The sequence below is a fragment of the Metopolophium dirhodum genome, chromosome 2, assembly GCF_019925205.1.
Source record: "Metopolophium dirhodum isolate CAU chromosome 2, ASM1992520v1, whole genome shotgun sequence".
NCBI classification, from domain to species: Eukaryota; Metazoa; Arthropoda; class Insecta; order Hemiptera; family Aphididae; genus Metopolophium; species Metopolophium dirhodum.
This window is the reverse complement of record NC_083561.1, coordinates 43,244,436-43,268,871: the sequence shown is the minus strand read 5'-3', so window position 1 is coordinate 43,268,871 and position 24,436 is coordinate 43,244,436. Positions and strand designations below refer to the sequence as shown.

Below are 24,436 nucleotides of genomic sequence, written 5' to 3'. Positions count from 1 at the left end.
ATTTCGTTCCTACCTAGTTGAAATGACTCAAAGATTACATATACCTTGGCACTATTCAGTTTAATAAAACTTCATTGACACATAGTACGTATATCCCGGCGCTGTTCCTATAAAAGGTAAGAACGTAAGAATGACTAAAATAATGTTTAACTCGGGTTTTCAGGTCGGAAACACTTTTATTGTATTTAAAACAAACATAAATAAAACACTTAGCAAATTCAGATCGCCTAGCCCGTACTACGATCGGCGTTTCACACGCACGTCGTAGCTACGTCCTCGCCGAATCACTCAGCGACAACGGGGGCCGTGCCTGCGCGTACGGCGGTGTTATATAGAAAATATTATTGTCGCCTCAGCACATTATTGCTTCACTGGCCTGACCTATGTCAATAATTTACAATTTGAAATATTCCCACCTATATTACATATATATAAAATAATATTATTTTGACGACTGTCTGCAATATACGACATAATATTGATAATAATGGATTCAAATAAAACAAACAATTAAATACAAATTAATATTATCTATAATAAATTATGATAAATATATTAACAATGAAATCAATATTATTAATATTAAAATATATCTAAATTAATATTCCACAAAAACATAATATATAATATACATAAATAGTTAATATATATTTTTTTTTTATTGATTCTTAAGCCCGGCATCTATGGTCATTAGCTGGTTAGTAGGGTTGTATTGTGGTGGTGGTAGGGTTTTGAAGTGGTGGGTTTTTACACGTGAGTGTTTGGGTTTGACAGAATTTTTGATTGGGCACCCATAGGTATCTGCCATGCCCGGGTGGGGGATGGCGGCACTTACTCTCCGGACACCATGACTTGCCCGAAGAAAAATGCCGCCCGTGACCAAGGAATCGAACCGGCTCCGGCTGCGTCGCAACCGACGCCTTAGACCGCTCGGCCACTCGGTTACGCTAGCGTACTTAATTTTTTTCCAACCCAAAACTCAATTATAGGATATAGTGTTAATACTTCTTACAGTATTTCCATATAAGTTAGATTTGAATGATATACATTTTTAACTTTAAACAATTTAAGATACATATTTTTTGACATGAAAACGAAATAGACTGAAATAGTGAAAAATTATAAAATTAAAAACAAAATAAATTAACTTAACTCACTTCTTAAAATGTAAAATTAACTCGTTAATTTCACGCTAATTAAGAAAGAAATTTAGTAAGTTAACAGTTAAAAGTTAATGAAAAGCCAAAAGTAACAAGTTAAGTTAAAAAGTTAAAATTAAATTAACTTTTTAACTCATTAATGCCCAGCCTTGATTCTTTATAGCCCGACAAATATATAATTTTGACATATCCATTAAAATCGGACTGTATTATAATTGCCTAAATGTACATATTGCTCAATAATCTACTTTGCCTGGTACTTATTTGTCTATAATATTAAAATGACTTAATTTTAGTTTTGTTTGAGAGAGAGAATAACTTTTATTTATAAAAATACAAAACAGACTGCCTGGCTTATAGTAAATATATCTATTTATAGTTAAATTTTTCGTTCATCTACTATTTGTCTATAGACGTTATTTTCAGCTTAGATAGTATATAGGAAATTATTTTTAATCGCTATTTGTTCTTTTTGTTAGCTATTAAAAACTATTACATCAATTGTACTCTCAGTTGTGGATACTTGTCAGTTGTCAGCAGAGTGACTGGTCCGGACCGCTAGTCCGTAATTGCGGACTTGGCCCTTGATTTCGTACCTATTAATATTATTATTATTCGTTTAAAGTAAATAGAAATATGAAATAAATTTTTTTTTTCAAATCAGGAAACATTTTTGTTTACAATCTTGAGAAGTTTTCAATAATTATTAAAATAATGACATTATCATTATCATTCTATAAATTTAATAGTTGTCTATATACAAATATGTTATAGGTATGTATCATTGATTTTAAATAGTGTAAAATTGTTGTGACTATTAAATAATATTATATTAAATTCATACGAGCTTATGCGTATGACTTGGTATTCGCATTATCACTGAATTATTTAGGCATATTTTGGATAATTATTGTACTCGTGCACAATATGACACAATTCGAATCGGTGTTTTTCTTTATAATGTTTGATGTCACAGGTGGTGTAGCCAGTATAGGGCTACCCCCGAGTGGCATAATTTGGTGGTTAGATGTCTGGATAGATGGGATTTCCCCTGTCTGATAATAAAAACAGTTTGATGGGTATCTTGTCACCAATTTACTTAGGACCTGCAGAAAATGTCATAACTTTTGAGAATATGCTCAATATAAATTCTAGTTAAACCAGTTAATATATCAAATGATTGAATTTTAGTTAGGTACGTATTTAGTTATTTGTGCCTATATGGCTGTATGATAAATATTATGCAAGATGGCAATGTATTGAAAAAAAAATTGTCCATGTACATGATTATTGGATTGCGAGCGAAGCGACCTTTTTTCTGGGCTAAAAAAAACATTCGCCTTTTTTTGCCTGTTGGAGGCCTTTTTTTCTAAATCGCGGACTGGGTCTTTTCGAGCCAGTCCGACAGTGGTTGTCAGTACTTAATCTAACCTTCACCATTCATCATACCTAATAACTTAAAATCAATTATGAAATCTTTATATAATTTATGTATTATACTCATAGATGCCACCTCCAAATCAAAAACCAGCACCGGATCAACCATTTCTATTACCAACAGAACGAGAAGTATCTACTATACCTAAGTCAGAAGGAGAGTGTGACTTTTGGGTGTATCCGTCAGCTCAAGTAAAACGAATAATAAAATTATATAATACAATATTTTTTACTAAAAACTGTTTGAAAATCGTTTAGATGTTTTGGAATGCAATGTTACGAAAAGGGTGGCGTCGGAAAGACGATGATTTATCACCAAAAGATATGGATGTTAAAATTAAAATACACAACATCAACAATGAGCTTGCTTGGCGAGAGGTACTTAAATGGGAAGCTTTCCACGCAAGTGAACGTATGAATCCAAAGTTGAAAAGCGTTGGTGGTAAAGCTAAACATTTTTCTCCAAGAGCAAAAATACGAAATTGGATGGGATATGAACTACCTTTTGATAGACATGATTGGATAGTAGACCGTTGTGGTAAAGAAGTACGATATGTTATTGATTATTACAGTACAGATAATTCACCAAATAAATATCAACTGGCTGTTTTGGATGTAAGGCCAGCCTTAGATTCATTTGGTGCGTGTGGGATTGTTCAAAAGTAAATATATTTTTAATCAAAATTTAAAAAAAAACTTTATAATTTAACTTGAACATTTCAATTTTAGGCAGCTTATTGGAGATGGCGATAAGAAGCTGAAATGGAAAGAAATATTGCAAATAAAATATAACAATTAAGAAGCAATGATAATGTGTGAATATAAATTATTCATTTTTTTTTTTTATTGTATAGTGTATAGTAGGTTCCTTGATTAAAAGTTAACTATTTCAATCCTTAAAAGATACCAAGATAAAAACTAAACTAGTAAGTATAGTATTTTTTAGCACTACAAATACATTATTTTTAGGTATTTTGTTATTATATTATTTTTTCAATTCAATGATTTTATTGATTAAATATTTTTAATGAAATGTATACATACGCAGAGTTAACTTTGTTTTATGTAATAGTCAATAAACTATAAAACTTAGTTTTAAATTTCAGCAATTGTATTGTTTTAATATGTATGATTTTATTTTATATCAATGAGTTAAAAAATATATTAAAATATTTATATTATATAAATTCATCTTCTCACAATACACTACTTTTCAGTTGAAATTTTTTTTTTTTTAATATTTAATAAAATAAAATAGTTGGAATAGGAACATTTATTTTGTAACCCAAATCTATTTTATTTTATTATTTTGACGAGACAATCAAAATAATACATTTAGTTACTAAAAATCAAAAATTGGTATAAATTATGTCAACCTCTGGTATAATTTTTAATTTTCTATAGTTTTTTAACATAAAATTTTGTTGTATTAGCAGTGTATACATTTTATATATTTATAATATATCAATAAATATATGATGGTTGCACAATTATATTAATTTGTTACAATAAAATACTCGTTAAAATAATGAAATAATTTGGAAATAACTTTATTCTAATAATCAAATATAAATAATCAAAAACTGCAAAGAATATTTTCAAAATTCGCTGACAACTGTCAGTTACTTGAGTGAAAGTCTCCATAGATACTTTAGTGAAAGTCTCCATAGAATGCTGTGATTGAATTCAGTCTTCCATTAATAATATTCTGCTGAATTTCCACTTTACCAAAATCATTTGCCAACCACATACACTGAAAAATTATAGTATAAAGGTTAGATTATATTTAACACCATACATCATGTGCCTTACTTCTAATATATTTGTGGTTTTCGGCATATGAAATGCAATATTAGGCGCAATAGTTTTAACAATATCAAAAATACCAAAACCTCCCCCGAAATAATTGTCACACATAGACGTTAAACTGTAGCTTTTTTCAATTGAATATCCTGGTCCACCCCATGGCGGTGACATAAATACTACATCTGCTTTTAACTTTGGGTAAATTTGAAAAAAGTCACCAACTACAAAATCAATTTTATGAGCAACACCATATATCTCAGCATTATGCCGTGCTAATCTTATCTTATCTGGATCAATATCACATGCTATAACTAAACAAAAATAGTTTTTTTTAAATCTTTATTTTAATATATTTTAATTTTTAAGTTAAATATTATGTAACATTGTAAAAATAATACCTCGTTTGCATGTTTTTGCTAGCTGTATAATATTACCACCAGCTCCACAAAAAGGATCCAACACTATGTTATTTTTACAACGCTTTGCTATATGATAACTTAATACCTCCGGACAGACCGAATAGAAGCTCTCTGTAAATATAAAACAATGTTTAAAAACATAAGATTTAAACAGAAAATAGTTGAATTACCTGTGTCCAAAAGAATACCGCGATCAAAATTTGTAAATAACAAGTGCCTCATTAACCAGTATTTAATAGGCAACTGTTTATCTTGATGAAGATTATTGGTGTTTTTTCGGCAATTCAATTGATTTGAGTAAGTCTTTTTAATTATTGAATTTTGATGATGATTCTAAAATATACATATAAATAACTAAATTTATTTAACTTTGTACTTGTACACCATCTTTTTTCCATAATTAATTTTAATAATATACTATAATATAATACTTTTCAAGAAGCTATAGAATTTCATTCAATATAATATAGACAACAGAGCATAATTTTATACATATTAATCTTGCATGGTAAAAAGTTAACTCAATACACAAAGATTATTTATAAAAAAATAAACTTGCTGAAAGTTCTAAATATTATGAATTTTACACTATTGTACAACGTAATGTGTATTAAATTTCAGCTATAAAATAGTTGATGATTAATTATTTGCACAACAAATGGAATTAAAATTTTGAAATTATACTCAAGAGCTAACTAAAAAGATAAATATTAAAAGTAATATTAATTTAAATATGTTTCATACTTCAATTTTGTAATTTTTGTTGTAACGATTATTTTCCGGGTATGTTTTAGAGCGAATCGGCTTTTGATGTCTTCCGTTTTGATTATATCCATCAGAACTACCTATTGAATTCTAAAATAAAAACATAATATTTAAAAATTGTTAGATAAAATGTATGTTTATATTTTGATGTTTAAATAAATAATGATAAGTATTGGTGAAATATTATTGTTTTTGATATTTTATAATTATTGATATTTTGATTTCTACTTTAAATCAGATAAACAATACACTTATAAATATGTAGTATTAATATAAATTATCAAACTCATAACTAAATAACTTACAAATTAAAATATTAAATTTGTCCCAAACTTCTATTTTTATTGTATAAAAAAAATTGTTAAAATTAGTTACCTAAACACCCACCAGTCTTAATTTTTCTATCACTAATATATTTTAGTAAATAAACAAAACATATATTTACTTTTGGTTTTGGTGCAAAATAACTTTTCTGACCATATTTGGTAATATGCTTTTGAGAGTCTTTATAATAGTTTATCTGTGATGGATAAAATGTATACATTGTATCACTATTACACACAAAACCTAGATCTTTAAGAACAGCATTAATTTTTTCCGAGGGTTTATCGTACTGTTGTCTGTAACAAAAAAAAAAATAAATCATAAGACCATCAGTAAGATACTATACAGCCATGCAGGTACTTGTTTTATAAAGTAATATTTAATAAATACTGTTAAAAATGCCAATTATTTTCGGCCTTTCCATAATATTATTTTTAATTTATATAAACTAAACACAAATCTCATTTGATTGGTTTATGTGTTCATATAACAGACTGTTAACTTCATAACTAATATACAACTCAACTCATTATACATAATAAACTATGTAAGTATTTAGTTTGAAAATAACGGTAGGTATATAATATTATATTATAGTACAATTGTCTAAAGCGGAACCTGAATAAAACGAATATCTATGAACTATCGAATCAGGAATTGTTCTTTGGTCCCGGCGTGTGTTCCTATAGCTTCGAATTCTGCACGTCGAACCCAAAAAAAACAGATCCTTTCTAAAAGTTGAAAACCGAACGATTTTGTAGGCCCCGTAATAGTAAAAACCTTGCATTGGCGCAAATAGAGGGGGGCTTGTGGGGGACTTAGTCCCTCCTAATGTCGGTTAAGTCCCCCAGTTCAAAATCTAGTAATTAGTACTAATTTTTATATTCTATGGTACTAAGCAATAATGCCTATGGGGAGGGGCTTGAGTCCCCCCAAAAACTTTAGTCAATTTGCGCCTATATGCATAAGTAAACTGCAGGAAACACGATACGCGCGGGTGTAACAAAAGCCGAAAATTATATAGGTACCTATACCATATAGTACTATCTATTTTTATAATAAAATTTTTCGTAGCTGTGAAAAAACAGTTGTGCACTAACAATTTTACATCGAACAGTTTATTTTGTACATAGTTACGTTTCTTTCAAACATCAAAATGCCAAAAAAAAAGATTATAATTGAATGAAAAATATCAACTTATCGAGATATGAATGAAAACTTTGAACATTTGAAAAAGTCTGCAACAATTAAAAATTAATCAATACCTACATTTAAAATTAAAATTATAAATATGATAAACTATAATTATGTAAAAGGAATAATAATAACATTACATACAATTTAGAATCGAATTTAATAATCCAAAATTGTTCGGTTTTATTCTGTAAAGCGGAACATTTGGTTGATCCCATACGATTCCGCCTTAGACAATACCTATACACAATTAATGTACCTATTAAATTTTGGTCTGAGTATAGATTTATTTGGCAATAATAACCATAGTCCATATACTCGTTAATGCATCAATAATCAACATAATATTATATTATAAATTATGATAAACGGTAAAAATGTATACATTTTTGAAAAGAAAAACTATTTTAAAAAATGATCGAATAGTCATTTTAGCATGTTTTCATACTTAATATTGCTGTATTGTAAAATCGTATACCTACATCATTATTTTTAAAGTCATTTTATTCAATTAAAATTATTTAAACAAAATTAATTATAAATATTACTTACAACATGTAGCTTGGTTCGTTTTCAATATTAGTAGTACGACGTTTGCGTTTATCTGAATAGAAGTTAACATTAGAGGTTTCATTTTTTACAAATGATTTCGACCCCTTTGGAAGTCTTTCGTGCCTATAAAAATGTAGAACAAAATATTTTTATTTTTTTATTATTTTAAAAGCCGCTAGTATAGGTACAGCTAACTATGCAGATAACTCAGACAAAATATTTAAAACTGCAAAATAGATGTAAATTAGAAGTGTAGTTCTGCGGGGAAAGAGTCAAGGAGAAGCTCACCTCCAAATTCCAAACTTTTCCAAAAAAAAAACCATTACTTTAAATAAATGTCTATTAACATAATTTCTACCTGATTATTTTATTTTAAGAACTTGTATCAGTTGCTTGAATAAATCTCTCCTCAATTAAAAAATATCTGTTTACTCAACCGATCAAATTATACGTATCAGAGGCCGTAATCCCCCAAGATCATATTTCTAAAAAATTGTACATTTTTGTAAAAATAAACATATTATAGTTTTCTGAAAGTTATGACTTAGCCCAACCAATACAAATCTCTGGAGTCACCCCTGACACATAAGGTGTTGAAAATAATAAAAATTGTTTCCAATATTCCTGTTAAGAATAATATGTAAGTACCTTTTATTTGCTTCGAAGTAAGTGCACAGCAGAGTTATGTCGTCTCTGGGGTTGCAGTGACGGCGCCCGTACAACACATCGACCAGTTTTCCGGTACGCGAAGTAAAATTCGGCTTTTCCAAAAAACGAGTCTTGTCGGCGGACGGCTTGGGTCTTCTCCATTTCGGAGAGCCTTTTGCTTTCGGAATATCCTGATTCATAGATACGGATTCACTATACGGCATAACTGTGTTTAGCGAAGACAATTTGTGTGTTCGTGTTGGCTCAGTAAAATTCGGCTTTTCCGTAAGACGAGTCTTGTCGGCGGACGGCTTAGGTCTTCTCCATTTCGGAGAGCCTTTTGCTTTCGGAATATCCTGATTCATAGATACGGATTCACTATACGGCATAACTGTGTTTAGCGAAGACAATTTGTGTGTTCGTGTTGGCTCAGTAAAATTCGGCTTTTCCGTAAGACGAGTCTTGTCGGCGGACGGCTTAGGTCTTCTCCATTTCGGAGAGCCTTTTGCTTTCGGAATATCCTGATTCATAGATACGGATTCACTATACGGCATAACTGTGTTTAGCGAAGACAATTTGTGTGTTCGTGTTGGCTCAGTAAAATTCGGCTTTTCCGTAAGACGATTGTTGTCGGCAGACGGCTTAGGTCTTCTCCATTTCGGAGAGCCTTTTGGTTTCGGAATAATCCGATTCATAGATACGGATTCACTATACGGCATAACTGTGTTTAGCGAAGACAATTTGTGTGTTCGTGTTAGCTCAGTAAAATTCGGCTTTTCCGTAAGACGATTGTTGTCGGCAGACGGCTTAGGTCTTCTCCATTTCGGAGAGCCTTTTGGTTTCGGAATAATCCGATTCATAGATACGGATTCACTATACGGCATAACTGTGTTTAGCGAAGACAATTTGTGTGTTCGTGTTAGCTCAGTAAAATTCGGCTTTTCCGTAAGACGATTGTTGTCGGCAGACGGCTTAGGTCTTCTCCATTTCGGAGAGCCTTTTGGTTTCGGAATAATCCGATTCATAGATATGGATTCACTATACGGCATAACTGTGTTTAGCGAAGACAATTATTTTGTGTGTTCGTGTTGGCTCAGTTTCGTTCGTAGTTTCAATATCTGCAGCGGGTTTATGCGCGGCGTAAAAATAATAACAATAATGTCAAAATTAAGTAAATAAATAATGATATAGGTGGCGGTCGCCATGCACGCACGATATATAACGACAACCCAACAACTGCGGGCCGCATTTAGCCAGTATTAATATTTTAACCGTAAAAGTGTAAGGCTAGAATATTGAATCGAAAAAATCTATAGCACATTTCAAATGTCTATAAAAAGAACCAAAATAGGTAGGTATTTTGAACGAATATCATCTATATTGAGAGTATAAGTGAAGTGTCCAGCTACAGTGCTACTTTATAGGTAACCTACCTATATTATTTATAGTACCCTACTATGCTAATATAATATAATATACCTAATATTATACATAAACAATGTTAACCAGCATGCGGAATTATTGCACACATATTATAATATTATGATATGTGTAAATTATACTATGTAAACCTAATTAAATTTAACCTACACATTTTGTAATTATAAAAACAAAATATTATTCTTTATTTAATAATTTATTTGTAATCATATTTCAATAAAAGATTTTATCCAAAGGCATAGAGTACAGGCGCAATTAAATTAAATACCAAATACGTAGATACAAATATGCAAATAAACTAATTAATAATATTATAATGGTAGTAGTACAGAGTGGATTTTTTGTTATTGATTATCTACTTACCTATATTATAATTTTTTTTTCGACATCAACAAAAACCAATGGGCGTGAATTTTAAATAGACCATCTCTTCTGATGTCATATCTTCCAGGATTCCTTGAATTAAAGTTATTAAATCTTCGCAGATACAGTTTCAAGCGTTTTAAACCCAACATTTCTATATTCAATACCAACGCTTCCAACCTATTTTACATGTAGCTTGTTTAAGTAATTGTTCCGTTTTGTGTGGGTATTATTAAATTAATAGAATAGATTGTATTGGTTGCGTGCCGGATTTATTTAATCAGATTATACAAGGTACTAAAAATCTTACAAGTATACTTACTCAAAAGAAAAAAATCACAAAAAAGTATTTCAAAAAATGATAACTTAAAAAGCAAAACAAAACTGCATGCATTGTATTGTAAGTATAATAATAAAATGACATATAGCTGATGTAACTTCGTCTTAGACCATTATAATAAAAACGCGAATGCCTACAAAATCCGAACTTTAATATTATAATAGTGTTCAGTGTTATAAATTATGTCAAACGATAATAAAATAACAATATGCATTATTTACTAATATACATATTATGTAATACTGCTTATAAATTAGTTATAACACTTATAACCAATATGTCAATATCCAAGTACAAATGTACAATCATTACAAATTTTTATTTATATATCTTATGATTGTTATTTAAATAACGGCGGGAATTATTATCATAGATTCATAGAACTGTGTATATATATACATATATGGTTATTATCAATTTTGAGGATTAAATAATAAATAATATTTGGACTATGGAGGAAATCCAATATTTATCTAGAGACAATGTCATTGTCAGTTTGTTTGACCCATAGTCGTGTCGTTCCTTCATTGTAATACGGTTTTGTAGCAAAATTATAAAATTATCGTTATTATTATTATTACCTTGTAAAGGTATTACAAATTACAATGAGAGTTATTTCTATCACCGTTTTGGTTTTGTGTTTTTCTAGTGAGTATACCATAAAATGTTCTGAAGACGACTTTGTCGATCCGTTGGATATGCTCAACTACGATAGGTCGTCGAAATCAATGAAAATTCCTACACCAAAAACAATGGCTAATGAACCCGTTCAAAATGAACGTTGTACAGTCTTTCTTTCAAGATTCATCAACATACTGTTAATAAACACTGGACTATCTGTAAGTGTGTATATTTAAATAAATAAATAAATATTTTTTTTTAATAAATAATATTATAATAATAGGTATTCGACGATATGGTTGATTCCTACTCTATTTTTATAGAAAAGTATAAATCGACCCTATTGCGGTAGGTACCATAATTATTTAGTTCCTCTATGTCTTTTTTGTTATAAAACTAGGCTATTTTTGACATACATAAAGTTATGTAAATTGGGAATTGTATTAAGATGAAAATGTAAGTGGAAATTAGGTCGAGAGCAAAGCGATCTGTTTTTTGTTTCAGTTGTAAAAACTTTTGACCACTCCTAATAAACTGAAATGCGTGCCATCGCGTGATAAATCTTATATTATATTAATAAGTATATTAAATATTAATTTTATTTATTTTTATGAGTAGGTAGGTAGACTAGAAATGAATAAATACATAATATAGAGATACTTAATGTGCGCATGTACCTGAAAACTGAATATATAAATAAATTATTTTAATTGATATCTATATATTATTAAATAATTAAGATAGAAAAATGCGTTGAGCAAAAAGTATTAAATTATTAAAATGAAGATATGTGTAAAAAACTAAGTGATAGTCTGCAGGTTATACCGTTCTATGTAATAATGACAACGGGACGTAGATAACTAAACGAAACAAAAGTATTTGATAAAACGTGACAATTATCATTTTATACGGGATATGCAAACGTATTTTTTTTTCATTTTCCTTTCTTAGAAGTTAATATACACAATTATATAATATCAAATATTCAAACATTGTAATTATATACCGATTATTTTATAGGTACTTTTAAGACAAGAGTTATTGAAATAATTAGCATAAAATATCTTTAAACATAATCGTACCTTTTATGCTATACAGTGTGCTTCAGCAGACTCTAGGGGGGCGACTCTCCATTAGGAATTTGTTAAATATTTTAAATAATATATGTAAATATAAAAAAACAATAATTTATGACAATTTATTATTAAAATTAATTATGATAGGCAAATGTTTTATAAATATAACAAGAAACGTAAGCAATTATGGTTGGACAGTCTTCGGCAAAGGAGGAAACATTTTTTTGTTTCCTTGTAGTTTGCTGGTGTTATAATTTTATATTAGGTACATATTAATAAATTTGTCACATAACGTTAGATTGAATCTAGACTTTTTTGATAAGCTATAAGTGGTAGTTAAACTATACACATATTTATATAGGAACATTAAAATTTTTTTTTAATTTTCTTTTTAACTCTCTCAAAAGGCCAAAACGTTCATCTACAAGAACATTGTACTTTTTTAATAGAGCCATATATTTTTAAAACAATATTTGGGCAGCCCTATCTTTTTAAAAAATAATTTTGACAAAACTTTGGCAATAAAATCAAAATTGACTCAAGTTTATGTCGATCTAATTAAAAATAAAAAAATGAATTTAAATGAAAATGTTTAAAATTTAGTAAACAATTTCGGATTATTCGAAAATATTAGCTTTATCTTTATTAATTTTGTAATTAGATAAAAATTTTTTATACAAAAATTGTTTAAAACAAAAATTCCATCCGAAAAAAAAATTAGCTGTTTGCAAAAAAATTAAGTTAGGTTATACTGCGCATGTGCGTACCAAAATATTCCAAAATTTTAAATTGTCTCCTAACGTGTATTTTGATACAACCTTTTACCTCCAGAAAACTGCATTTAAATTCAAGGTCACCAAAATGAAATATTTTGACGATTTCTAGCTGTAATATGATGGTGTTGTTGATAGATGTACAATACTACAGTTTCGAGTTTGGCGGAACAGCTGTACATAGGTTAGGTTAGGTTAAGTAAAGAGACTTAAACGGGACGTCGGACCGTTCAGTAAAATTTAAGCAATAAGTTGAGTACGACTTTTCACTTGTTGCCGCTAAACAGTTGGTACTGAAAATAACAAAGAAAACATTAAATTAATATTTTTATAGTGCATTGTATAACGTTTCTTATATACCTTAATATACCAATGGTATAATAAGTAGTAATATTATTAAAAATCGTTCAATTTTTCAATAAAACTAGCAGGGTTCAGTTTGGTTCATACCAAACCAAATTATACATATCTAATAATTGTTGTTCGGTTTGCATATTGCAGTTAAATTTTTATAGAAAAGTATAAATCGACCCTATTGCGGTAGGTACCATAATTATTTAGTTCCTCTACGTCTTTTTTGTTATAAAACTAGGCTATTTTTGGCATGCATAAAGTTATGTAAATTGGGAATTGTATTAAGATGAAAATGTAAGTGGAAATTAGGTCGAGAGCAAAGCGATCTGTTTTTTGTTTCAGTTGTAAAAACTTTTGACCACTCCTAATAAACTGAAATGCGTGCCATCGCGTGATAAATCTTATATTATATTAATAAGTATATTAAATCACAATTTTTTTTTTTAAAACGTCTATGCGTTTTCACGAATATGAAATATTTGTTCTATGCGTAAATAATAATAAACATTAACTGTTACATTTTTAACGAACCAGCGAGTTCTATACATTATTATCTCGTCATAAATCGGAGTATTTTTGTTTTGTATATGGGTCGAATTATTTTTTCATAGTTAATATTAAAAACCTAGGTATTAAATATTAATTTTATTTATTTTTATGAGTAGGTAGGTACCGGTGCACAATATTTTTTTTTAATAAATAATATTATAATAATAGGTATTCGACGATATGGTTGATTCCTACTCTGGAACAATAGTCACACAATTTTCATATTAAACCGAGTCGAATTGGCGTGTACATAAATATTAAAATATATAATTATATTTAGATTGGACATTGGCACTGCGTGCATTTTGTAGAGAAGATACCTATCGTTGAAACAATAATAATTATATAGTTATTCGAAAAACACATTATAAATGTTAAATTTAAATCAAGTTATATTATATTATAGGGCCGTGGTGTGTTTGGTAAGTTCCCACACGAAACATAGCATGTAAGCGAGTACATATGTAAGTTCCCTCACGAAAAAAAATACGCCCGTACGTAAGTTCCCACACGAAAAAAAATACACCTGTACGTAAGTTAAGTTATTAAGACTTAGGAATGACAACTTAAACGAAATTGGTGTGGTTAAAATCTCATTTTGTTTGATCTAATAACACTTTACAATATAGTCATACTGTGTTAATAAAAATATACCAATATGTATTTTCCCATGTGGCGAGAAAATTTAATGCATTATATTCTATTTACAATTATGATTGTTTTGTAGATAGTTTCATGACTGAAAAACCAGAAAATAATAAAATAAATGAATTTTTCGATTATTTAGTAACTCATTACATCGAAGATACCAATACGTTCCCCCCTAGTATTTGGGCTAGTGCTAGTTCTGATACAAGCCTTACTACAAACGCTTGCGAAAGTTTCCATTCTGAATTCAATTCAAATTTTTATCATCATCATCCTAATATATTCAAAATAATAGAAGTATTAAAAATGTTTCAATCAAATACATATATAAAGATAAGAATATCAGATTAAATAGACCTCAAAAATAAAGTAAAAAAACAGAAGAAAAACAAAACTTTATAAATAATAAAATTTCAGCTTATAAATTACAAAAAACTACACAGTATGACTGAAGTGTTTGAGCTATCACAATAAACCTAATAAAATTTGATTTTTTTTATTATTATTTTTATTTTATACATATACAAAAATTATACACATTATATTATTAATTTTTATTATATATTATACGGACTAGATTCAATTCAAAATTGAATTGGACTTTTTTTTATGCAATACAAAAACAAAACAAATTTTAACCACACCAACTACGTTTAAGTGGTCAGTCCTAAGTCTGAATAAAGTGGGAAAGAAGTTTGTGTTTGACAAGGCTGAGCATTAACGAATTAAAAGTTAAAATTATAAGCAATTTAGATAAACATTATTATGTGTCTGAAATTTTTATTTTGAAAATAAGAAAATTTTAACTTAAAATTAAGTTAAGTTACTTTTCTTTGCCCAGCCTTGGTGTTTGGTATAATTTATTTTCGTGTGGGAACTTACGTACAAATGTAATTTTTTTCATGTGGGAACTTACGTATGGATATCCAGGGGTAATTTTTACCTGCTATATCTCGTGTGGGAACTTATATTCACCCGTGGTGTATGCAGAAACTACAATAAATGTATAAATATTATATATTTCTCAGCCACCTGGATTTTAAACTATTCAAATAACGTCTGTCTCGAAACATATTATTTATAATAAACCTACCTTTCTATAGTTGTATTATCGAGTTTATTGAATATATCGGCCAAAGGTTGAATAATATAACCTCCGTGGGTAAGTAGTAACTTTAGTAAGTACCTACGCAAATGCATAATTATTATAATCTAATTTCTGTAGAGCTGACTATGCGATAATAGTAAGAGGATCGATTTCCGGACGTGGCAAACAATAATAATATCTACCTACCTACTTTACCTAGGATAATATTAATACTTCATCATGCTGTGTGCTAGCCGATTGCATTTAATATTTCGCTTAAATTATTAATAGTATTTTTGTTTTTTAAAATCATGATAAAATTCAATAAACCGGTGGAGTACTGCAGCGTCTTTTTGGGACAACGCCATGGTATACGGTGTTTTCATTCATTTAACCTTTCGGCGTGAATAGGTATAATTATAATAATATAATAGACTTAAAGGATGAGGACTATGGCATTTGGAGCAGAATTAGTATTATCACCTACACAATGAAGTTTTAATTGTAATATATGTACCTAGCTAAATGTCACTAGATGTGTTTATATAAAATTCAGAACTCAATCAAAATATGTATTGATACTACTGATAACAATTCTTTGAATTCCGTATTGTCTGTAAACAATCTTTACATAATTATTATTTTACACTAACTAGGTATCGAATACAAAGTGGGTAGTGGTTTCCACTGGTTAGGTCTTATGGAACGCCAACCGTCTGAGCTAGAGACCTTAAATCTTTTAAAGCTCTTTACTTGGCTCTAGTTAGATCTATTTTGGAGTATGGTTCTAGTTATTAGATCGATCACTTTAATTCAAAATCCGTGTAACTTGAACGAGTTAAAAACCGTTTCTTGTAATGCCTTTAAATTAAATGCCCCTCTGAAACCCAAATAACTAAATGGCTCAATTCATTTGTACAACTCAATTTGTCCATAACGTGATCAACCGCGACATTAACTCTCCGTATTTATTAAATCATTTCCAGTTTAAAGCATATTATTATTATCACAGATTTTTCCCACTTTTTACATTTTATCTCATACAACTAACTTAAAAAAAATCCCTCTTGATCAGAATCATGCTGACTTTGATTTCTTTTCAGATCAATTAAACATGATATCTATGTGTCACTTAAAGTTCTAATACACTATATTTTATTTTGTAATTATTATTTTTAAATTGTCTGTTATTACTTCAAGTAATATCGCTAATTAGGTATCTTTGTCGATGTTTTATTTTTCACCTACCTAATACATTACTTTATTATAGGGTTATTATAAAGGGGTTAGCGTTTGTTTTATTAAATTTAATAAATATATTATTATATAATTATACATAATATTTAAGCCAATCTGCAGTCAAAACCAATTATCCCGTGTTAAAAAAATCACTAGCCTGACAATGTGTTGTGTCAAGAACTCAAGAATATAGTATATAATATATGCATTATAATATGAATACACATATTATAGGAAATTAATCAAAGATGTTCACAATGGCACAACTTTTTATAATACCTTGAACCCCTATGGGCTATAATTATACTTGCGATGACGCGAAGTTACTTTGATTAAGAGTCATACGGTGGAAGCGGAGGAAAAAGCAACAACGACTGACGACCACGTTTTCCTGGCTTAAGCCAGATTCCCACTATACCATTTTGTGTTGAGTTCTATATTATATTGAACAAAATATTGGTAACACATCACCCAAAGGTTGAACTACCTATATTAACCATAAAAACTTTACGAGGTGTTGTTTCGTTTTCCGTACACTTATAGGATGTAGGTAACAAAATGTTGGGGACACGTTATATACTATATAGTTGAATATATTTGGTAGTCGGAACTATACTCGGTATGGTGAAACCCAGCTCGACTTTTAATGGGAAGTATCGTGGTTATCGATGTTGAGCTTGTCCTAAGTTTATGTAAGTACAAAATAAATTAAAAGTGAATTCTAGAATTTCCAGAATCTCTCTTAGTCTTATTGAAAATAATATATTAAGAAATATAATATGGATAATTGGAAAATCTAGGATTTCTTTACGTTTATCCGGCGTTTTGGAAAATTACTGGAACTAACGAACATGTGATTTTTGGGTTTCATAAGTTTTGCCTACTTTTAACCGTGTATAAGCACTTGTCACGGTCTGAAGAAGACGACCAGAGTGATACTGAAATCACACAAATATAAAATCATTTTTTTCTTTAGTTTGTGATTATCTATAAATAAAACTAATGTATGTACATTCTAATGAGACAAAACGGAGTGGCCATTAACGTGGCGCACTCTCGTTATGATCATCAGCAACGATAAAATATCACCCGCCGCGTAGTAACATCTACCAACCAACCGTGACATAAAACCACAGATAGCGCCCGCCGCCGCGCAATGATTATGAACGCACGCCGCTCGCGGAAAACATGAGTTTTCCAAGGAACAGATAAAGTTATCGGAAAGCGAGGAACATATTCAGAATCAGCGTTCTTTCCACCACAATATGGTAATCACCGAACACTTTGAACAATGACCTAAAGCCCAGAATCATGCAAAATGTCAAACGATATTTTGGACGGGACCAGGGAGGCTCGAGTATCATAAATACAGGCCGCTGGCCGCCGTTACAACACGCAGTTTTCCCCGCTGAAGAGAAGGCAAATAGTGAGCCTAGAACGGACACTAAATCCTAATCTAATTATAGCACTTGACCCCAGACTGAATGAGCCGGACGGTTTCCGAACGGACATTCTACAGTCTGCCCCGGTAATCCCTTCCACTCCACCACCGCCGCAGTGAGTCCGAGTTGGAACCTGTTGACACGCGTCCGTAGTCGGTGAGCGCCGCCGTCCGAGCCGAGTAGCCAGTGTCGCCGACCAACGTGCAACCACTTCCTTACCGAGCAGACCGAGGAAGACACCACATCATTCCAGTCTACCAGCAACATACCGCCGTCCGAGCAGACTGCAGAGTCACTGTCCGTGGATGCATATTGCCACAAACCCAACCAGCCAGTCATATACCGTTCAAAGAACCGTGAGTTGTATGTACATGCTTTCCCCCCTTTGATTTCATGTAATCACATTTAACCTATTTTTGATGTACACTCGCAAGAGTATAATATAATTAATTAATTCAAAAGAAATACTGTAATACACATAATTAAATTGTATCTGTATAATGAATTACTGAGAATAATGAGAATAAACGTGCAATAATACAAATACCAGAAACCCAAGCGTTGAATTTTCATTACATTTGCGCCCAACTGCAGTGCTCGAGTAAGAAAACAATTCTACATCGACCCACAAGATTAAGAAAAACTACATCGTGAACATGGCTCCAAAGAAAAACGTCACAGAAGAAGCGTTTAATGCGTTCAAGGAAGAAGTTGAACGAAACAGCTAATATTTGGTAAATCAATTATTACAAAAAATTGAAAACCTCAAAGATGACTACGTCAGGAAGATAGAAGATATTGAAGAAAATTGGTCAAGGAAATTAAGTAAACTTGAACAAAAATATGAACGTCAGGAACAACAACCATCACCACCACCAGCGCATAACTGTGTAACAAATAATAATAATCTACATCACACAGATATTGCACGACCTACATTTTTCGAAAATGGACGGGACATGCACCCGCGAGATTTCTTAAGTCGACTTGAGGAATATTTTGCCATTAAACAAACGTACGTGGGAGAAAAAATCATTGTCGTGGGAGACTGCCTAAAATCGAACGCGTATAGTTGGCTTTCCACGGTGCGGTTTCAATTATGTAACTACGAAGATTTCAAGAGAGCATTTATTGATGAGTACTGGTCCAGGGAAATTCAAATTCAAGTCTGGAGCCAATGCTTGTCTTGTTCTGACACACATACACACAGACACACACTTAAGTAAGTTTTGCCGAGCGTTGTTCTGTTAAGATAATATTATTAATATAAAATAAATAAAAAGTACTTAAACTGCAATCTACTTTCATTATAAAAATTAAAGTATATAAGATAGTAGGTAACACTAAGATAATACATTTTTTAAATTTCTATTGGAAAGATTGTCGAATATTTATGTCAATATTAAAATGTATAATATTCCCTTCATTAAATTTAATACCCAAGACATTTCAAACAAAAATCTGTGAAAAAATAATATAATATATCGTACCTATTAAATTATAGGTAATGATAAAAATATAATAATTTAAAATGCACAACCCAGTATAATTATTTAAATTCTAATTGTACCTACACAATATTTAAAAAACAAATTAAAAACTTTTAATCATATTTGAATTTTAGTAGTTCTAAAAAATGTATACCTGCCTAGTATGAAAATTGTGATTTATAACCGATGTACGATACAACATAACCTACATTGGTACCGAAAAGATTTATAGGATGCATAGTGATTTACCTTTTGCACGCGTAGGTGCACGTGATTTGATTATAGTGAAAGGTAGTTTATTTTAAACTGTCTAAAAGCTGCGATTGTGAGTTTATTGTTTATTGTGTACCTATGTTAATATATTATTTTATTGATCAATGACACAACACGAACTAAATAATTTTTACTTGTATAAAAATATGAATAATAGTTCAACACACAAACTTTAAAATATTTTATCCAGTTCCTAAAAAGTAGCAGCAATAATGATGATATTGTAGATGTTTTGGTAACTGTTTATTATTGCCTCTACCACCAAGTGACATTATATGTCAACAGTCTTTAACATAAAGTCTAAAATGTCGATATTCATGATCGATTTATCTTACATGTAAATCAGTCTAGTATATTATGAACTATTTATGGAAAAACGGTAATCATTTTCGTAAAATGGTGGGGGGGGGGGGGTAGGTCAAACCGTTTCATCACAAGGACAACAAATACAATAAAAAAACTCAGCTTTGAAATGGATAGAATGAAAAATTTACACAATACTATATTATATACACGAACCCAAAGTCTGACTCTTAACAAACTATGGTCCATAGTTTGTATGGTCTGTGATCGAACTTATTGTCTTATTGTGTCGGGTGAAGCACTCCGATAACATAATATGTTTATAATTTAATCCTCTCCCATAAGAAAATTGTATGTACACCACTTCTACTTATAACATTTAAAATAATTGTACCTCACATTAAATGTTGATCTTGTTAGTATGTTTGTCGGCGTGTTGGTCTATTGCATATTATGCCATTTAAAGTGCGTACCTATCTTAGAAACGTTAAACTAGCTTATTTTAAAATAATATTGATAAAAAAAGTAATATAATTCATTATTCCTCGCTATTTTTAATACTGGAATTCAATTTTTACTACAAAAGATATGTTTGTTAAAACAAATAAAATGTGTAATATCTACATTTATGTATTATGAAATATTTATTATTAATTATGCTTATACTATTAACTGTAAACAGTTCATTGTTATTATATATCAATTGTATTTATAAGCATTTTAATGAAACCTATATAAAAAAATATCATAATAGTACAACAAATTGTGTGATTCATATTACTGTGCAGTGGCAATAATTAGTTGAATGAATATTTGGTAGATTCCTAACGAGATATAAATAGGTACATACATAAAAACATAATTTGACAAAATATAATATTTTAAACATTTTTGGATTAATCAAATATTATTCGGTTCAAGTGTTACGAAAAAAATAAAAAAATAATATATATTACATATATTAATAATATTTCAATAAAATATGTGACAGGAAATATAAGCTCTAGATATATATTTTGTGAAATGTTTATAATCGACATTTATTTATAAAATCAAAATTTAAGTACATAAATATTAATATTTAAACTATCCAAGTTTGACGAGCGATCGTGAGAAAATATTAAAACGATAATATTATTACTGTGTTACTAAAAATAATTATTATAGTTATAATATTTATATTATTGTAATTGAAATAGACCTTATTTTAATATTGTCTCATTAGTATAATAAATACCTATATTTACTTAGTTTTTTAGTTAAAATTGTTTAAAATACTTGGTATTACATTATTATTTCTATTTGATAACTACCTTACACACAAATTTACTTTATAATTGAATTTCTATAATTTTATAGTTTTAATTTTAACTACTCATAAAATGGGTGATTCGGGGGTTTTAAACTCTGCTCTAGGGGTTGGTAAGTTTTGGCCTGAACTTCCAAGTCAATTTTTAGTAAACATAAATTCTACTCGAAATGAACAGGTGATAAAGAGTTAATATTAATAATAACTATAATAATGACTTGAGTGATTATTGATCGATCAATATTATTTTGTTAAAATAATATTAAAAATATTATTATGTTAAAATTGTTTACCTCGTTAACTGTATCTCTCAATAATAATATAGTAAACAACAATGATTATTTAAATCCTTTCAGTATTTCAAAACTCCAATTTTTCAGCATTTATTTTTTTCCACTATGAATTTATACATATTATACTAGGTCAATTTAAATTAATACAGTAGTAACTTTAGACGATTATTGTTATATGGAGGTGGCCGTCACTAAAGCTACTCTCCCCCTCATGGATACGCCTGACTCAATTTCTATCTATTTTAATTTGTATAAGTTCATAATATTATATGAATGTAAAATTAGAGATAATAATAGTATTAAAGATTGATAAGTATATTGGGGTCTGGTACGTTGTGTCGTTGTGTGGGTCCTTACCTTCGATGCATTTAAGTAATAATACGATGTTAAGTATAGTAAATTATCGAAAATCGACAAATTATTATTGTATTTGATACTTTTCTTTAATATTCTTGAATCAGGAATCTGTTGACTCAATTATATAAAATATTACAACCAAACTCAATATTTAACACGTTTGCAACACATTTTCAAACAACAAGTCAACACTTGGGCGGGATTTAAAATAATGTATTTTTTAAATCTAATTTTAAGTCTGTGTTGAATTTATCATGAACCGTCTTGTTGCTTGCTAATTTTTTGTGGAGTAAATAGAATCACATTTGTTGAATGATAAATATTTAAATAAATGAATTACACAAACAAAATATGACGTTTTATCTAAACATAAAGTATCTATCTACGAGTAACCGTACAAATATAAATTGCGTTGCGTTTAAAATTAAATTATTTTTAATTATTCTCGAAAGTTTGATAATTAATACTTGTGTCAATTTTTCAATTTATCTATAGACGTCACAGTGGTATTGAAATAATTAAACTAACCTAACCTAACATAACCTAACCTAACCTAACCTCACTTAAATGTGTGCGTGCTATCAAATAGTTACATAAATCGTGAGAATAAACTATCTGTTGTTTAGTCTCGTTAAATGGTAACGAAATTTCACGGCAGAGGCGCGCTTTGTGGTGAAAATATTCTATGACGCACTCGCCCTTGGTTTGAACGCGGTTTGACATAATTCTTATACGATCAACTGTGCACGACTCGTTTCCCACAAATGTATTATTAAACTGGTCGACAGAAACTTCCCCAACTTGAAAATGTACGACCAATGTACCAATTTTGGGACGGACCATCCAATTTTGTACGTACTATTTCTAATTTAAAACTGTCTGGCCAATTATGCAATTTTGCTACACCTTCGACTGATTTCAACCATGCTCTCGCATCTGTATTGGATTCACGACCAGAAAAAATATTAATCGAATTATTAAAATCTGGCATGACGTAATAGCCGTTGTTGGAGGTTGATCGCGCTTGTATGTTATCGTTGTTTATGTTGTTATTGTCTTCATTACGTAATATCCGCGATAACAACAATCGGTTCTGCTCTATCAGCGCTGAAAATGCATTTTGCATTCCACTATCACTGGCGGTGGTTACACTCCCGGACGGTTGGTTAAAACTTTGTGGTAACATGCTTGTTGTTGGCTGCGTATGTAGCTGCTCCGTAGACTGTACTGGTGGCTGCACTGAAGCCTGCGATCCACTTCGTAAACGGCTAGATGACCAACCCTCGTGGTTACCGACATCATCCTGACCCGTTTGACCGTCGGCCATCTTGACTGAACTAATTAAGTTACGCAAAACAAAATATGCGCTACAACCCAGAACTACACAACGACTAATTCCACGATTATGTCAATACACAATATTTCTTGAGGGCTGCTGGATAGAATCGCACTTCTGAACTGTAGGAGCTCATGTGGATGTCAGGAATCGAAGTAGTTAGGCGGCACAAAACACGAGACTCAACTAATATAATAATAACTCGACACTTTAATAACAAGTAATAACTTAAGAACGACAAGACAGTGCCCGTGAGCGTGTGCAGTCCGGACACACTCGGACAGACACACGCACGGCAACACACACCAAAAGACTAATACTAATACTAATACTAATACTAATACTAGACGTCGCTTTGGCGGCACGAGTAGGTGGACAGTGTTGTCACTTATCACTACACTACACATAATATATTTTATAGTATGAAATTAATAATATTATTGGACGAATATCATATCATTATAGATCTATTGGTTCTGTGAGTTACAAGTAAAATACCTATTATTTGAGATTCTTTTGCAAAATTTTGTAACGTGTAACGCGTAGGCACAAATGCAAATCTTGGGACTTTTCATTCAATCTAAATAACATCCTAAAAGTCGGAAAAATTGATCACACATTTACACACAGGTAGGTGAATACACATAGGTATAAGGTACATTAAATATATATATATATATAAGGTACATTATACGTATATATATAAACGAACACTAATAATCGTCACTTTAAATTGAATTCCATTTGGTGTGAAAAATGATCTTAGACCGGCAAAAACTATTGTTGTAGGTAACTGAACGTTTATGCCGGTAAATAACTTGGAAGCCCGCTGGGCCAA

General features: G+C 30.1%; 1 protein-coding gene and 2 pseudogenes across 1 annotated transcript; 1 reads left to right on the top strand and 2 right to left on the bottom strand.

Moving 5' to 3' along the window:
- Positions 1-2,666: 2,666 nt before the first annotated feature.
- On the top strand, positions 2,667-3,416 carry LOC132939247 (holocytochrome c-type synthase-like; annotated as a pseudogene).
- An 806-nt stretch (positions 3,417-4,222) lies between these two features.
- Positions 4,223-5,110, bottom strand: LOC132939246 (trimethylguanosine synthase-like). The gene is made up of 4 exons (XM_061006323.1): positions 4,993-5,110; positions 4,802-4,933; positions 4,410-4,714; positions 4,223-4,350 (listed from the first exon to the last, which is right to left on the bottom strand). Exons 1-4 carry the CDS (start codon positions 5,042-5,044, stop codon positions 4,249-4,251), a joined length of 591 nt encoding a protein of 196 aa, XP_060862306.1. The 5' UTR covers positions 5,045-5,110; the 3' UTR covers positions 4,223-4,248.
- Positions 5,111-5,560: 450 nt separating this feature from the next.
- LOC132938950 (uncharacterized) lies at positions 5,561-23,589 on the bottom strand (annotated as a pseudogene).
- Between the last annotated feature and the right edge of the window lie 847 nt (positions 23,590-24,436).

Bases quoted from the DNA above. Each gene is read 5' to 3' on its own strand.
- LOC132939246 (XM_061006323.1), bottom strand. From the start codon at position 5,044: ATGAGGCACTTGTTATTTACAAATTTTGATCGCGGTATTCTTTTGGAC. The intron at 4,934-4,992 runs GTAATTCAACTA...TTATATTTACAG, and splicing joins CGGTATTCTTTTGGACACAG to AGAGCTTCTATTCGGTCTGT. The intron at 4,351-4,409 runs GTAAGGCACATG...ATAATTTTTCAG, and splicing joins AAACCACAAATATATTAGAA to TGTATGTGGTTGGCAAATGA.